Source organism: Coregonus clupeaformis, chromosome 12 (assembly GCF_020615455.1).
Source record: "Coregonus clupeaformis isolate EN_2021a chromosome 12, ASM2061545v1, whole genome shotgun sequence".
Lineage (NCBI taxonomy): Eukaryota > Metazoa > Chordata > Actinopteri > Salmoniformes > Salmonidae > Coregonus > Coregonus clupeaformis.
The window spans coordinates 2,841,877-2,859,314 of NC_059203.1; the positions used below are offsets into that span (position 1 = coordinate 2,841,877).

A 17,438-nucleotide genomic window follows, 5' to 3' on the forward strand; every position below is an offset into this window, starting at 1 on the left:
TTACCTGTAACTACATGAGTATGGTTAACTTTAACTAAACACAAAAGGGCATGAATACAGAACCTCTCATGAAGCACGATGTGGGTTGTTGTTTGGGTTAGGGTCTGGCACACACACGCACACACACACACACACGCACACACACACACACACGCACACACACACACACACACACACACACACACACACGTGCCCTATTCCCAGATCTCTTCACTCAGAGTTCTCTATTGGTCATTGGCCTGGATACGACCGTACACTTGTGTGTATGAACTGGAGTACCAGCACTCTCCTCCATTGCGAAACACTTGTTTCCTGTCAGCCAACATAGTTTATTGGAGGCAGATAACTGGGGGTGGGAGGAGGATATACAATAGATAACATGGTTTCAACACAATAACAGGAATCAGATGTTGGGAAAATAGCCTGTGTCAAACTGACTCTGGAACATGGACCATCTTGCCATCACCATTAATAATTCTCAAGCTTTGGCCACCAGCATTTAACCATTCATAAATGACTCAATGATTAATGCTTTTAAACACTTGGTGGTTTTATGATATGGGTGGTCACTGTTATTGTGAAGAAGACACTGTTTACGATCAGAATCACCTTTAATGCCAACTACATTTACACATACTTAGTGATATGATGCTGCTAGTGATATACAACATTTAGAGACAGAATACAGACAGGAGTTTACACAGAGTTTCTCCCCCACACAAGCAGTTCCTTCTGGGAACCCGCAATCTTTGACCCCTGTACAGATTCTGAGAAAGGGTGAGGAAATTGTAAATTGTCCTTTCAAGGGGAAAGGTCTTTAGGGAGATGAAGTGTTTGTTTAGTTTTTGTCCACTTCGATTGTTGAGTTAACCGGTTCCCGCACTCCACACACATGCTGTTTTGAGCATTTGTATGAGGTTAGACTGTAGAGAGCTTAAATGAAATGGGGTTGGCAGCGGGGGTGGGTTGTCCAGCAGTCCCTCCTAAAATCTTATGGGTCAAGGAGCATCCTGCTCTCCTTCAAGCCTTTTAGTTCCTCACTGTGGGGGGTTCCTAGAACTCACCGCTGCCCCTGCGGTTTAACAGGACAAAGAGCTGTGCAGCTCCACACAAACACACACACACACACACTCTCTTTCGCTCTTTCTGACTCACTTACTTAGCAACCATACATGCTACAGCAGGACAGGGAATCAGACTGCAGTATTTGACTTGCACACTGTGGAGATACCGTTAAGAAGACAAAACATTTAGGGGTTTTCTTTGTTTTTCTCTTTTACTTGGCTTCCACAGACCCTCAATTGTTGAGGTAAGAGATTTTGGTGCAGGATTTTGTCAGGGAGGAGAAACGCATCTTTGAATTCTTGCTTGTGATGGCGAGTAAGATGGCTAAGAGCATGAGTGACGTACAAGAAGGAATAACTACATTGACATCTGACTTACTATAAAACATCTGTTAGCAAGGTTGATGATATGAATGTACAGATTAGCTTAAAATAAGATCTGTTATTGTAAATACAAGGAACACAATGAGTGTTATTGTTTGAGAGGACTTTATCACGCAGAGCAGTTCGATAGTGTGTACATTGTCCTAGTACATCTTAACTGCCTATCTTTGTAGAATTTAAGGGGGGACAATGTACATGTTTGTAAGCGACTAATAATCATGTCTGTCCATTTTGTTTTGGATTCTGTGCATTTTCACTGTTGCAGGACAATGGTGAAAGACGAACACTGAGATAGGCAGTGCAAATAGTTTCTCTAAAAGGCATTCATTACCTTTGACTTTAATATGAAATGTTGTTTGAAATGAATACCCATTTATTAGATTATATATACGTTGATGACCTGGATGACTTCTGAGTAATATTGTGTAATTCAGTCTCATGGAATAAAGTGTCAATAAGGTTAATAGGAACTGAATGAATTATGTTATCTCCCTAGTTTCGAAGGAGATTGATGCGACCCTAGAAACCTAGTAACAAACAATAAATCGCTCCTTTTATGACCGAGAGTGACCTATGGGATGTCTAGTATTGAGTCGTTTTACAAGTAAGGCAATACATACTCTGTTTGGGCTCTTTAGGTCCGAGTCTTGAAAATCGTGACTCAAGTCAGACTTGAGTCTGAGTTCTGGACTTGAGTAGTACAGAACTGGCCTGGGTTTCCTAAAAGCATCTTAGCACTAAGATCATCTTAACCCTAGAGTCGATGTCCGCTCCCCCGCGGGAATCTAATTTGAATTTTAAAAAATCCTCATAAAAATCTGTCTGTTTAAGCTACAGATATTTGTTGCATGGGTAAAAGGTGGCAGAGCTACAGCGGTGTTTGTCAGATGATGAGACATCCCAAAAATCGGTCTTCTCACGAAAACGTCCCACAAGCATCACAAGACTTGCCTGAAGTCGGTACCGCCGATCTGCCAACTTCTGTCTGTAGCATCCGTACAGTTTGGGCTTGGTTGTGTTGCTCTAGGACACCCACAAGCCTCACAGGACTCGTCTGAAGGCAGCCCGGTACCAGTTTAAAAAAGGAATGGAAGCATATAGATGTAGTTTAGTGGCAAAAAAAAAAAGTGAAATATGTGTAAAACATTTTTAAACATAATTTCCTGAACTTTCTTATGTCTCTCAGATATAGGACAGACACTTCAAAACAAACTCCCTTTTAGATTTTTGACTAAATGTTTTTCCATGTATGAATCTGTTATTCAGTGCGTTTCTATGGGCTAATAGCGCCAAGGCCAAATTCAATGTTCCATCACATACAGTACCAGTCAAAGGTTTGGACACACCTACTCTTTCAAGGGCTTTTCTTTATTTTTACTATTTTCTACATTGTAGAATAATAGTGAAGATATCAAAACTATGAAATAACACATATGGAATCATGTAGTAAACAAAAAGGTGTTAAAACAAATCAAAATATAAATTTATTTTATATTTGAGATTCTTCAAATAGCCACCCTTTGCCTTGATGACAGCTTTGCACACTCTTGGCATTCTCTCAACCAGCTTAACCTGGAATGCTTTTCCAACACATATGCTGAGCACTTGTTGACTGCTTTTCCTTCACTCTGCGATCCAACTCATCCCAAACCATCTCAATTGGGTTGAGGTCGGGTGATTGTGGAGGCCAGGTCATCTAATGCAGCACTCCATCACTCTCCTTCTTGGTCAAATAGCCCTTGCACAGCCTGGAGGTGTGTTTTGGGTCATTGTCCTGTTGAAAAACAAATGATAGTCCCACTAAGTGCAAACCAGATGGGATGGCGTATCGCTGCAGAATGCTGTGGTAGCCATGCTGGTTAAGTGTGCCTTGAATTCTAAATAAATCACAGACAGTGTCACCAGCAAAGCACCACCACACCATCACACCTCCTCCTCCATACTTCATGGTGGGAACCACACATGCGGAGATCATCCGTTCACCTACTCTGCGTTTCACAAAGACACAGCGGTTGGAACCAAAAATCTCAAATTTGGACTCATCAGACCAAAGGACAGATTTCCACTGGTATAATGTCCATTGCTCATGTTTCTTGGCCCAAGCAAGTCTCTTCTTCTTATTGGTGTCCTTTAGTAGTGGTTTCTTTGCAGAAATTCGACCATGAAGGCCTGATTCACGCAGTCTCCTCTGAACAGTTGATGTTGAGATGTGTCTGTTACTTGAACTCTATGAAGCATTTTTATGGGCTGCATAATACTTTGTAGAGCCACCTTCTGCAGCAATTCTCTTGGGGTATGTCTCTATAAGCTTGGCACATCTAGCCACTGGGATTTCTGCCCATTCTTCAAGGCAAAACTGCTCCAGCTCCTTCAAGTTGGATGGGTTCCACTGGTGTACAGCAAACTTTAAGTCATACCACAGATTCTCAATTTGATTGAGGTTTTGACTAGGCCATTCCAAGACATTTAAATGTTTTCCCTTAAACCACTCGAATTGTTGCTTTAGCAGTATGCTTAGGGTCATTGTCCTGCTGGAAGGTGAACCTACGTCCCAGTCTCAAATCTCTGGAAGACTGAAACAGGTTTCCCTCAAGAATTTCCCTGTATTTAGCGCCATCCATCATTCCTTCAATTCTGACCAGTTTCCCAGTCCCTGCCGATGAAAAACATCCCCACAGCATGATGCTGCCATCACCATGCTTCAGTGTGGGGATGGTGTTCTCGGGGTGTTGAGAGGTGTTGGGTTTGCGCCAGACATAGTGTTTTCCTTGATGGCCAAAAAGCTCCATTTTAGTCTCATCTGACCAGAGTACCTTCTTCCATATGTTTGGGGAGTCTCCCACATGCCTTATGGCGAACACCAAACATGTTTGCTTATTTTTTTATTTAAGCAATGGCTTTTTTCTGGCCACTCTTCCGTAAAGCGGGCTCCCGAGTAGCGCAGCGGTCTAAGGCACTGCATCTCAGTGCTTGAGGCGTCACTACAGACCCCCTGGTTCGATTCCAGGCTGTATCACAACCGGCCGTGATTGGGAGTCCCATAGGGCGGCGCACAATTGGCCCAGCGTCGTCCGGATTTGGTCTTAACTGACTTGCCTAGTTAAATAAAGGTAAAAAAATAAATAAATGTTTTTATATAAATAAATAAAAAATAGCCCAGCTCTGTGGAGTGTACGGCTTAAAGTGGTCCTATGAACAGATACTCCAATCTCCGCTGTGGAGCTTTACAGCTCCTTCAGGGTTATCTTTGGTCTCTTTGTTGCCTCTCTGATTAATGCCCTCCTTGCCTGGTCCGTGAGTTTTGGTGGGCGGCCCTCTCTTGGCAGGTTTGTTGTGGTGTCATATTCTTTCCATTTTTTAATAATGGATTTAATGGTGCTCCGTGGGATGTTCAAAGTTTCAGATATTTTTTTATAACACAACCCTGATCTGTACTTCTCCACAACTTTGTCCCTGACCTGTTTGGAGAGCTCCTTGGTCTTCATGGTGTTGCTTGCTTGGTGGTGCCCCTTACTTAGTGGTGTTGCAGACTCTGGGGCCTTTCAAAACAGGTGTATATATACTGAGATCATGTGACAGATCATGTGACACTTAGATTGCACACATGTGGACTTTATTTAACAAATTATGTGACTTCTGAAGGTAATTGGTTGCACCAGATCTTATTTAGGGGCTTCATAGCAAAGGGAGTGAATATATATGCACGCACCACCTTTCCGTTATTTATTTTTTTGAATTTTTTTAAACAAGTAATTTTTTTCATTTCACTTCACCAATTTGGACTATTTTGTGTATGTCCATTACATGAAATCCAAATAAAAATCTATTTAAATTACAGGTTGTAATGCAACAAAATAGGAAAAACTTTTGCAAGGCACTGTACCTCGTCACAACACAACTGATTGGCTCAAATGCATTAAGAAGGAAATAAATTACACAAATTAACTTTTAACAAGGCACACCTGTTAATTGAAATATATTCCAGGTGATTACCTCATTAAGCTGGTTGAGAGAATGCCAAGAGTGTGCAAAGCTGTCATCAAGGCAAAGGGTGGCTATTTGAAGAATCTCAAATATAAAATATATTTTGATTTGTTTAACACTTTTTTGGTTACTACATGATTCCATATGTGTTATTTCATAGTTTTGATGTCTTCACTATTACTCTACAATGCGGAAAATAGTCAAAATAAAGAAAAACCATGGAATGAGTAGGTCTCCAAACTTTTGACTGGTACTGTACCTAAAGGGGTCCTAAAATTCTAAACCAAAATAGCTAAATGATCCATGGTATGACCATCTTAAAACAATTCCATATGTTAGCTTAGTAGAACCCCCACCCAACCCCCCGGCTTAGACGCTACGGTGTTAATTTCTAATCCATTTGATTTCAATTTAATTATCTTAGTGCTACGATGCTTTTGGGAAACCCAGCAATAGTATTTAGTGTTTGAGCTTTGAGGTGGCTGGATCCTTTCCCACTCTCTCTTTGTCTGTCTGTTTTGACCCCCTGCAGGTTGAGTGAGTCGTGATGGCTTCCTGCAGTGTGTCTATCTACTTCCTATTACCACTCATCGCTGCCATGTCAGCAGCAGAGCCGCCAGGCTGCAAGATCCGGATCACCAACAGAGGCCTCGAAATGTGTAAGAAATTCACAACAAAAACACTCAGTGCCATCAGAAAGTATTCATGCCCCTTGACTTATTCCACATTTTGTTGTGTTACAGCCTGAATTCAAAATGGATTGCCCCAAACATAACACTTTGTATTCAGGACAAAAGGTTATTTGCTTTGCCAAAATGTTTGCAGTATTACTTTAGTGCCTTGTTGCAAACAGGATGCATGTTTTGGAATATCTGTATTCTGTACAGGCTCCCTTCTTTTAATTAGGTTAGTATTGTGGAGTAACTACAATGTTGTTGATCCATCCTCTGTTTTGTTCTATCACAGCCATTGTCACGCCCTGGCTCTGGGGACTCTTAAATGTTGAGCCAGGGTGTGGATTTTTCTATGTTTAGTTTTTCTATGTTTTCGTTCTAGATCGTTTTGATCTATGTTGGCCAGGGTGGTTCCCAATCAGAGGCAGCTGTAGCTCGTTGTCTCTGATTGGGGACCATACTTAGGCAGCCTGTTTTGCACTAGTCTTTGTGGGATCTTGATCCGTAAAGGTTTGTTGTGTTATAACCTCAGGACTTCACGTATCGTTTGTTTGTTGTTTTTGTCGTTAAGTACGTTAAATAAAAGTATGTACGCTTATCACGCTGCTCCTTGGTCCGTGTCTTCAGTCAATGATCGTGACAGCCATCCTCCGAGCACTTGGCTCGGTTAACCCCCGGAGCAAGGGGCCTTAGCACTGGTCTGAGCGACCAGTGTGCCCCTCCACAAAAACATTCCTGTGATGTCAGTGCCCCCGCGTTTGGTTACGGCCAAATGGGGTGCTACATCAGCCATTGCCGGAGCCCCCTGTGTCCATAAGGGGCCGGTCTTCATCCAGGCTATACAGTCTCACGGAAGCACAACTTGTCCATGTTTAAAGCCCCATATGTTACCCCGTGTTACAAGGTGTTCACAGGGTTCAAGAGGTATATATGGGTTCTATAGGCGATTGGTTTCATTCCTGGGAATTAGATTCAATTACGAATCGCCCCTGTCTGTTACCACAGAAGGGATACATTTTTCAGAGCTGTCTGTCCCTTTTCCAGCTGGGTTACAAGGTGCTGTGGCACCGGTACCTATGACTGGTGGGTATGATAACCTTCATGATAGCGATTTTTTTTCCCTGGGTCAATTTTTTTTGCATGCGGTACAGCGCTGGGTGCCAGCCGGTTACCTGGACGCGTCTTAATAATATATATATTTTTTGGGGGGGGTTAAATTTGTCTTGTTACACACAAGTGTGTAATGGAAAGGTGTTTTTTGCATATCTCAACTTCCCCTGAGACACCTGCAGGGAGTGGGGTCACAGACAGGGTCACCAGTGTACAGCACCCCTGGAACAATTAGGGTTAAGTGCCTTGCTCAAGGGCACAGCTGTCACGTTCGTTCATTGACGGGACGGACCAAGGCGCAGCGTGATATGCGTACATGTTTATTAAATATTAAACACAACGACAAAACAACAAACAAAACGAAACGAAACGTGAAGTCCAAGGCAGCACAACACAACATACCTTAACTGGAACAAGATCCCACAACCCACTAGTGCCAATAGGCTGCCTAAGTATGGTCCCCAATCAGAGACAACGAGCGACAGCTGCCTCTGATTGGGAACCACACAGGCCAACATAGATCTATACATACTAGAATGTACAACATGGACAAACACAGCAAGGAAAATACACACCCTGACTCAACATACAAGCGTCCTCTGAGTCAGGGCGTGACAGTACCCCCCCCCAAAGGTGCGGACTCCGACCGCACAACATAAACATAACAGGGTAGGGGCCGGGTGGGCATTCCACCTCGGAGGCGGATCCGGCTCAGGGCGTGACGACCACTTACTCTCCGCCTCCCTGTTGCGCCCCTGGTCTGGTCTGGACCTCGGCGCGCTGCTTCCCCTCTCCTTCCTCCCACGAAGTACCAAGCCCTGTCTGAACCCTGGTGTGGGAGACCCCGAACCTGGAGAGGGGCTGACGTCTGGGTCTGGACTGGAGCCGCTGACCGGAGCTGGACCGGGCACCGGTGGAGCGGACTGCACAGGCTCCTAACCTGGCTAGCACGCTATGAAGCGCTTGTAAGCTAGCCTGGTCTTGAAAGTCTACGTAGGACCGGATCACCGAGGTGGGACCCGGCCCCTTCATTGATAAGTCTGGGAAGAGAGGCAAGCGGTGTTTAACCAAGGCAGACACAGGCGGCGGGGGGATACCCAAAGAACCTGGTCGCCCTCTCTCTTACTGCCTAAACCGAGTGAGGCTTGTTGTGACAGTAGTACCTCCAAGTGGGACTTCCAATCGGGGTACGTCACTGATTGCCGGAGCCCCCGAACCCAGAGTAGACGGGGCTTCAGGCAAACCTTGGCTCATAAACACAGTTGTGTCAACCCAAAGTTCCATAGTGTGCACAGGTGTCAAAAGTGTTGCGTCTCCCACATGTGGCTTCAATGAAAAGTGTCCCTTCTCCACATTCAGACACATGGTGGTCGTGAGTGGTGGAAAGGGAAAAATAACCAATCTCTCCCTTCCACAAGGTGGCGTCCCATCCCATCAGATGGAACTTGACGGGAGGTTCGCTGTCTGCTCCAACCAATGGTGCGCATGCGCAGTATTGCTCTGGATCATGCAAACATTATTTTCCAGCGCTGAGTGCTAGTCGCTCACCTCTCTTACAGCCTAAACCGTTGGCTCCGGGTGTCCTCGTCAGGCCTACGGGCCCTGGCCCAGGGGTGAGATCCTCTGTTATTGTCAGGGGGCTCCCATGGTTTCAGTAGTACCCCACAGGGAGGTCACGACAGACGCATTCGCCCCGAGGGTGCGGTGCACTGTAAGATGGCAGAGCACACTGCATATCAATTACCTGGAGCTCCTAACGGTGTATCTGGTGCTCAGGCACTTCCTCCCGCCTTTGTCGGGCCGGCTGTGGTGCCATACATCAACAGACGGTGAGGGACTCAGTCTCTCTCCCTCCTAACCTTGGTTCTCCCCATTGCTGTGGAGCAGCGCTCACATGTTCTCGCTTCGAGCGACGCATGTCCCTGGTTGCCTCAACTCGGGCGCAGATCTTCTGTCCAGGTGGGCCCCTCTCTCTTAGGAGTGGTGGGTACACCCCTGGGTGGTCTCCCAGATATATGAAATGTTCGGCAGGGCCGACGTAGATCTTTGCTCATCGCAAGGAAGCACTCTTTGTTGAATGTTTCTCTCGATGAGGGACCCGAACACTTCATTGAGAACTGACGCACTGGAGCAACATTGGTCTCGGACCCTCCTTTACGCATTTCCCCCCATTGTCCACATCGACGGGGCTGTAGTGGAGCAGGTCGAGAGCTTTAAGTTCCTCGGTGTCCACCTCACTAAGGACATATCATGGTCATAACACAGCCTCCCACTCAGGAGGCTGAAAAGATTTGGCATGGGACCTCAGATCCTCAAAAAATGTATACAGTGAGGGAAAAAAGTATTTGATCCCCTGCTGATTTTGTGCGTTTGCCCACTGACAAAGACATGATCAGTCTATAATTTTAATGGTAGGTTTATTTGAACAGTGAGAGAAAGAATAACAACAACAAAATCCAGAAAAATGCATGTAAAACATTTTATAAATTGATTTGCATTTTAATGAGGGAAATAATTATTTGATCCCTCTGCAAAACATGACTTAGCACTTGGTGGCAAAACCCTTGTTGGCAATCACAGAGGTCAGACGTTTCTTGTAGTTGGCCACCAGGTTTGCACACATCTCAGGAGGGATTTTGTTCCACTCCTCTTTGCAGATCTTCTCCAAGTCATTAAGGTTTTGAGGCTGACGTTTGGCAACTCGAACCTTCAGCTCCCTCCACAGATTTTCTATGGGATTAAGGTCTGAAGACCGTGCTTCTTCTTGAGCCACTCCTTTGTTGCCTTGGCCGTGTGTTTTGGGTCATTGTCATGCTGGAATACCCATCCATGACCCATTTTCAATGCCCTGGCTGAGGGAAGGAGGTTCTCACCCAATATGTGACGGTACATGGCCCCGTCCATCGTCCCTTTGATGCGGTGAAGTTGTACTGTCCCCTTAGCAGAAAAACACCCCCAAAGCATAATGTTTCCATCCTCATGTTTGACGGTGGGGATGGTGTTCTTGGGGTCATAGGCAGCATTCCTCCTCCTCCAAACACGCGAGTTGAGTTGATGCCAAAGGTTTTGGTCTCATCTGACCACAACACTTTCACCCAGTTCTCCTCTGAATCATTCAGATGTTCATTGGCAAACTTCAGATGGCCCTGTATATGTGCTTTCTTGAGCAGGGGGACCTTGCGGGCACTGCAGGATTTCAGTCCTTCACGGCGTAGTGTGTTACCAATAGTTTTCTTGGTGACTATGGTCCCAGCTGCCTTGAGATCATTGACAAGATCCTCCCGTGTAGTTCTGGGCTGATTCCTCACCGTTCTCATGATCATTGCAACTCCACGAGGTGAGATCTTGCATGGAGCCCCAGGCCGAGGGAGATTGTGTTTCTTCCATTTGCGAATAATCGCACCAACTGTTGTCACCTTCTCACCAAGCTGCTTGGCAATGGTCTTGTAGCCCATTCCAGCCTTGTGTAGGTCTACAATCTTGTCCCTGACATCCTTGGAGAGCTCTTTGGTCTTGGCCATGGTGGAGAGTTTGGAATCTGATTGATTGATTGCTTCTGTGGACAGGTGTCTTTTATACAGGTAACAAACTGAGATTAGGAGCACTCCCTTTAAGAGTGTGCTCCTAATCTCAGCTCGTTACCTGTATAAAAGACACCTGTTAGCCAGAAATCTTTCTGATTGAGAGAGGGTCAAATACTTATTTCCCTAATTAAAATGCAAATCAATTCCTAAAAATTTTGACATGCGTTTTTCTGGATGTTTTTGTTGTTATTCTGTCTCTCACTGTTCAAATAAACCTACCATTAAAATTATAGACTGATCATGTCTTTGTCAATGGGCAAATGTACAAAATCAGCAGGGGATCAAATACTTTTTTCCCTCAGTGTACAGCTGCAACACTAAGTACATCTTGACTGGCTGCACCACCTCTTGGTATGGCAACTGCTCGGCATCCGACCGCAAGGCGCTACAGAGGGTAGTGCGTACGGCCCAGTACATCACTGGGGCCGAGCTCCCTGCCATCCAGAACTTCTATACAAGGCGGTGTCAGAGGAAGCACCTCAAAATTGTCAAAGACTCCCGCCACCCAAGTCATAGACTGTTCTCTCTGCTACCGCATGGCAAGCGGTACCGGAACGCCCAGTCTGGGACCAAAAGGCTCCTGAACAGCTTCTACTCCCAAGCCATAAGATTTGTTAAATAGTTAACCAAATAGCTACCTGGACTATGTGCAATGACCCTTTTTACACTAACTTTTCTGACTCATCACATACGCTGCTGCTACTGTTTATTATCTGTCACTTTATTCCTAGTTATATGTACATATCTACCTCAACTATTGCACATCGACTCGGTACTGGTACCCCGTGTATATTTGTAAGTTATCGTTAATCATTGTGTATTTATTATTACTTTTATCATTATGTGTTTTACTTTTCTATTATTTCTCTATTTTCTTTTTTGGTTCACGGAGATAATTTGCCTTTTAGTCGGTGACCTGTGACAACTCCCGTTGTGCAGGGACCTGTTGTCCCAGGCGCACGGGCAGGTTTGGAACGCAAAGCCGGAGATGTAGTTTCTATCGGCCTGGCCCCTAAGAGGGCCAATCTGACGGCTAGAGCTAGAGGGTTACCTCCGAACGTTATTGCTACTATTCAGTCTGCAAGGGCTCCCTCCACGGGGGGCTGTATGCGTATTTAGTGGCAGGGGTTGGAGCTCTGGTGCCAAGATGAAGGGCTGGTTGCTTTTCAGTGCTATGTGAGGGACATCCTTATGTTCCTGTAGGAGCTTTTCGAGCAAGGGCGGCCATTCTCCACACTAAAAGTGTACATGGCGGCTATTTCAGCATGTCATGTGGGAATTGATGGTGCCACTCCCCTAGTGGTGCGGTTCCTAAAAGGGTGTGCGCCGGCTCAGACCGGTCTCTAAACCCATTGTGCCCACTTGGGATTTAGCTTTGGTTTTGGATGCTCTGTGAGGCCCCCTTTTGAACCACAGGAGGCTGTGGATCTGCGTATCCTCTCCTACAACACCTCCCTGCTCGTGCTTTTGGCTTTGGATATGCGTGTTGGGGACCTCCACGCATTATCTGTACACCCTTCCTGTACTCAGTTCACCCCGGGCAACTCTAAGGTGACATTGCATCCAAATGCGTCCTTCGCCCCAAATGTCCTACAGGTCCTTAGCTTTTTAGTTGTTTCCCTTTTCGCCTCGTCCTTTTGCTTCTGAAGAGCAACAGAGGTTACATGCCCTGTGTCCGGTATGAGCTACAGATGTAGGATCATAATTTGAGCCAGTTTGCTACAGCAGGAAAATAATCCTACAGCAACAGGATATTTGAATTTTATGTGGATTATAATTAATGGACATTTTTTTCTAGGGGTTGATAATTTTTATGTTGTGGCAAATAAAGTCTAACATTTTAAAGTGGAAATCACTAACTTTAGAAGCCTTTATAAACCTTAATACACTACAAGGTTACGTTTCGCAGGAAAATCCTTAGCAACAAACTAATTAAGATCCTGCATCTGTCACGGTTTACTATGCCAGAACCCAGAAGCAGACCAGGACAAGGTACGTTGAGAGAAAGGTGAGTGTTTATTTAATAGATTCCGAGTGAGGCTGAATAATCCAGGGAACAGAGCGGGTGGCGTGGATGGGTTGTTGAGGGTGCAGTGGTTGGTCCGGTACTGGCTCGGCAGCCGCCGACCATCAGGCAGAGGTTGGGTGAAGGTTCCGGGTGAGAGACTGCAGACAGAACAAAAAAACGGAGGTCAGTACACAGCAAGTCACAAGGTGCAAAACAACAAAACTAACACTAATGGCTCAGAGGCTGATACGCTGACAAACATACTGTTCATAGCTAACGATCCGGCAGGAACTGGATGTTAGGCCAGAGCCTAAGAAGGGTGATGATCAGGACCAGGTGTGCAGATTGCTGATGGGATGCAGGTGCGGAAAACAAGAGCGCTCCCCGGAGCGTTCCCGAACCCTCGGGAAACTGGAGATTACGAACCGGAACACTAGTCACCAGACAGGACCCGACTCAGACAGCCGGGATCGTTACAGTACCCCCTCCGGCCAACGCCACCGGGCGGACTCCCGGAGCGCCAGGATGGAGGCGGTAGAAGTCACTGATGAGGTCCGCATCTAGGACCTGTCGCGCGGAATCCAACTCCTCTCTTCAGGGCCATACCCCTCCCAGTCCACGAGATACTGGAAACCCCGGCCCCGCCGTCTGGAATCCATGATGCGACGCACCGTGTAGGCAGGACCACCTCCGATCATCCGAGGAGGAGGAGGAGGAGGCGGAGGAGGCAACAGAGGACTGAGGAAGACAGGCTTGAGGCAGGAGACATGAAAGGTGGGATGGACTCTGAGCGTCCTCGGTAGTTTGAGTCGAACTGCCACTGGATTGATCACCTTCTCCACCACAAACGGACCAATGAACTTCGGTAACAACTTCCTAGACTCAGTCCGTAACGGAAGATCCCGTGTGGCCAACCAAACCCTATCTCCGATGGTATAGGTGGGAGCGGGGATCCGGCGACGATTCGCCTGGAGCTGATACCGGTCCGAAACTCTAAGGAGTGCCTTTCTGGCCCGATGCCAGGTCCGGTGGCAACGACGAATATGGGCCTGAACAGAAGGCACTGAGAGCTCCTTCTCCTGAGAAGGAAACAGGGGAGGTTGGTAGCCATACAGGCACTGGAAGGGAGACATCCCAGTGGCAGATGTAGGAAGAGTATTGTGGGCATACTCAACCCAAGGCAACTGAGAGACCCAGGAGGTGGGGTTGGAAGAGACCAGACAGCGTAGCGTGGATTCCATCTTCTGGTTGGCTCTCTCCGCCTGACCATTGGATTGGGGGTGAAAACCAGATGTGAGACTGACTGTAGCTCCAATGGCCAAACAGAAGGACTTCCAGACAGCAGAGGTAAACTGAGGGCCACGGTCGGAAACGATATCACTGGGCAAACCGTGGACCCTGAAAACCTCCCTAACCAGGATCTCGGACGTCTCCGAGGCAGAGGGAAGCTTGGCAATAGGCACAAAGTGGGCGAACTTGCTGAATCTGTCCACGATAGTCAGAACGACCGTGTTCCCCTCAGAAGCGGGCAACCCAGTGACGAAGTCCAGGGCCAGATGCGACCATGGACGCCGGGGAATAGGAAGGGGGTGAAGTAGTCCAGAGCTGGGCCGATTGGTACTCTTATTCTGCGCACACACTGGACAGGCAGCCACAAAACCCCCGAGTATCCTCGGCCATGGCAGGCCACCAAAAAGCGTCTGCGAAGAAACGCCATTGTCCGAGCCACGCCAGGGTGACAAGCCATCTTGCTGGCGTGGGACCATTTGAGGACCGCAGGACGAACCGACTCAGGCACAAACAACCGACCGGGTGGACCGTTACGGGACCGGGCTGAGTCCGAAGGGCCGCCAGCACCTCCTCCTCAATCTTCCACATAACTGCTCCCACGACGCAGTTCCGGGGAGGATTGTCTCGGTCTTGGACCCACTCTCCTCCGTCTTGGAGAACATCCGGGACAAGGCGTCCGCCTTGCCGTTCTTAGATCCAGGTCGGAACGTCAGGGCAAACTTGAATCGTCCGAAAAACAACGCCCACCTGGCCTGACGGGAGTTGAGACGTTTAGCCGATTGCACGTAAGCAAGATTCTTGTGGTCAGTCCAGACAATAAACGGTTGCTCCGCCCCCTCCAACCAGTGGCGCCACTCCTCCAAGGCAAGTTTCACCGCGAGAAGCTCCCGGTTACCCACATCGTAATTCCTCTCCGCAGGCGAAAGGCGACGGAGTAGTAGGCGCAGGGATGGAGTTTACTGTCCGTGGAGCATCGCTGCGACAGGATGGCGCCAACTCCCACATCAGACGCGTCCACTTCAACGGCGAACTGACGGGCCGTGTCCGGTTGAGAGAGAATCGGTGCGTTGGTGAATCGCCTCTTCAAATCCAGAAACGCTCGATCCGCCTCCGGACTCCACTTGAAGGTCCTGATACTGGAAGTCAAGGCAGTTAACGGAGCGGCCACACGGCTGTAATCCCCGGATGAATCTGCGGTAGAAATTCGCAAACCCCAAAAAATCTCTGGAGCTGCAATCTCGTACCGGGCTGGGCCCATTCCAGAACCGCTCTAACCTTCTCCTGGTCCATCCTAATCTCTCCCCTGGAGATGATGTACCCGAGAAAGGATGTCGTGTGGGCGTGAAACTCGCACTTCTCGGCCTTCACGAACAGGCGATTCTCCAACAATCGCTGCAGAACCTGCCGGACATGCTGGACGTGGTCGGAAGGTTCCTTCGAGAAGATCAGAATGTCATCCAGGTAAACAAACACAAAGAGACCGATCATATCTCTCAGGACGTCGTTCACCATACTCTGGAATACCGCTGGAGCATTGGTCAGTCCAAACGGCATCACCTGATACTCGAAGTGACCCATCGGTGTATTGAAACCCGTCAACCACTCGTCCCCCTCTCTGATCCGGACCAGGTGATACGCATTGCGTAGGTCTAGCTTGGTGAACACCGTAGCACCCTGTAAGGAGTCGAAGGCAGAACTCATCAAGGGCAGGGGATACTTGTTCTTGACCGTGATGTCATTCAACCCCGATAATCAATACACGGTCGAAGAGAGCCATCCTTCTTACCCACAAAGAAGAATCCTGCCCCCAGGGGTGATGACGAGGGACGAACGAGACCAGCAGCTAGGGACTCCTTGATGTAGGTCTCCAACGCCTCACGTTCAGGTCGGGAGATACTGTATAACCTTCCCTTGGGGTAGACAGCTCCAGGGACCAGGTTGATGGCACAATCATATGGTCGGTGGGGGGGGAGTGACAGAGCCTTCTGCTTACTGAAAACTTCCCCCAAATCGTGATATGTCTCGGGAACCAGGGACAAATCTGGGGGTTTAGCCTCAATCACCTGACTGGGAACCGAATGGGGGCAGGCAGTCTTGAGACAGTTAGCATGACAATCAAGGCTCCAACTCGTTACCTTGCCCGTCACCCAATCGAACGTGGGATTGTGTTCCTTCAGCCAGGGGTATCCAAGGACCAGAGGAACATGGGAAGACGGCAGAATGAAGAATGAAATCATCTCAGAATGATTCCCCGACAACCGCATCTTAACCGGTTCAGTCCTCATCGTGATACGTGCCAGACTACTGCCGTTCAGAGTGGTCGCTTCAATGGCTTCCGGCAATTGCTCCTTGGAAAGCCCCAGCTGTTCCACCAACTCGGCATCAAGAAAGCTTCCATCGGCACCTGAATCGATAAAAGCGTTAAGCGCTAAGCTCTGATTCCTGTTCACAAGGGTAGCCGGGAAACGGGGTCTGACAGAGGTACTGAGAGGTTGAAACTGGCTCGCTAAAAGTCCTCCCAACTTTAGCGAGCCGGGCAGTTGACGACCGCCGGGAACAAGTGGAGATGTAATGTCCCGAGCTACCACAGTAGAGGCAGCAGTTGGTCCTACGTCTATGTTGACGCTCCTCCTTGGTTAACCCGTGCCGCCCCACTTGCATGGGTTCAGAATCGGGAGAGAGGACCTCTCCACTAATCCATTGTGGTGGAGAATGATCGACGTGTTCTGGTCCACCACCCGACCCGACTGGGAACTGAGAAGCTGATCGATTGGACGGACCCCATTGCTTCTCCCTCCTTCGCTCTCGGACTCGATTATCCACCCGAATAGACAAGGCTACCAAGCTGTCCAGGTCACTAGGCTCCGGATAGGAGATCAACTCATCCTTGAGCTGCTCCGACAGACCCTGGTAAAAGGCCGCTTGCAGAGACTCCTCGTTCCACCCACTCTCCACAGCCAACGTCTTGAACTCGATCACGAAGTCGGCCACGCTGCGAGTTCCTTGGCGAGCGAAAACAGGCGCCTAGCTGCGTCCCTCCCTCGGACGGAATGGTCGAAGAGCTTCCTCATCTCGGCCGTGAACCCCTGGTATGAAGCCATGCAGGGATCCTGTCGTTCCCAAACGGCTGAAGCCCACTCCAGCGCTCGACCACGCAGCAACTCAATCACAAAGGCTATCCTAGCCTTGTCTGTGGCATAAGAGTAGGGCTGTAGATCGAACACTAATCCACACTGCATAAGGAAGGAACGGCATCTTCCCAGCTCCCCCTCATATTTATCCGGCGTCGGAACCTTGGGCTCACGGATGGACACAGCTTCAGAAGCGGCAGGCGAGATGG

The 17,438-nt window shown here is 47.9% G+C and overlaps 1 protein-coding gene across 5 annotated transcripts in view; it reads left to right on the forward strand.

Moving 5' to 3' along the window:
• The window catches only part of LOC121577969 (phospholipid transfer protein), a 59,675-nt gene that overhangs the window by 18,613 nt on the left and 23,624 nt on the right, over positions 1–17,438 (forward strand). For 4 of the 5 annotated variants that reach the window (XM_041891987.2, XM_045223662.1, XM_041891985.2 and 1 more), the window contains exon 2: positions 5,965–6,091. In XM_041891987.2, coding sequence (XP_041747921.1) covers positions 5,980–6,091 — 112 coding nt within the window. In that variant the 5' untranslated portion in view covers positions 5,965–5,979. Of the gene's footprint in view, positions 1–1,094; positions 1,310–5,964; positions 6,092–17,438 lie in introns of those variants that run through there. The other variant, XM_041891986.2, reaches the window with a different exon arrangement.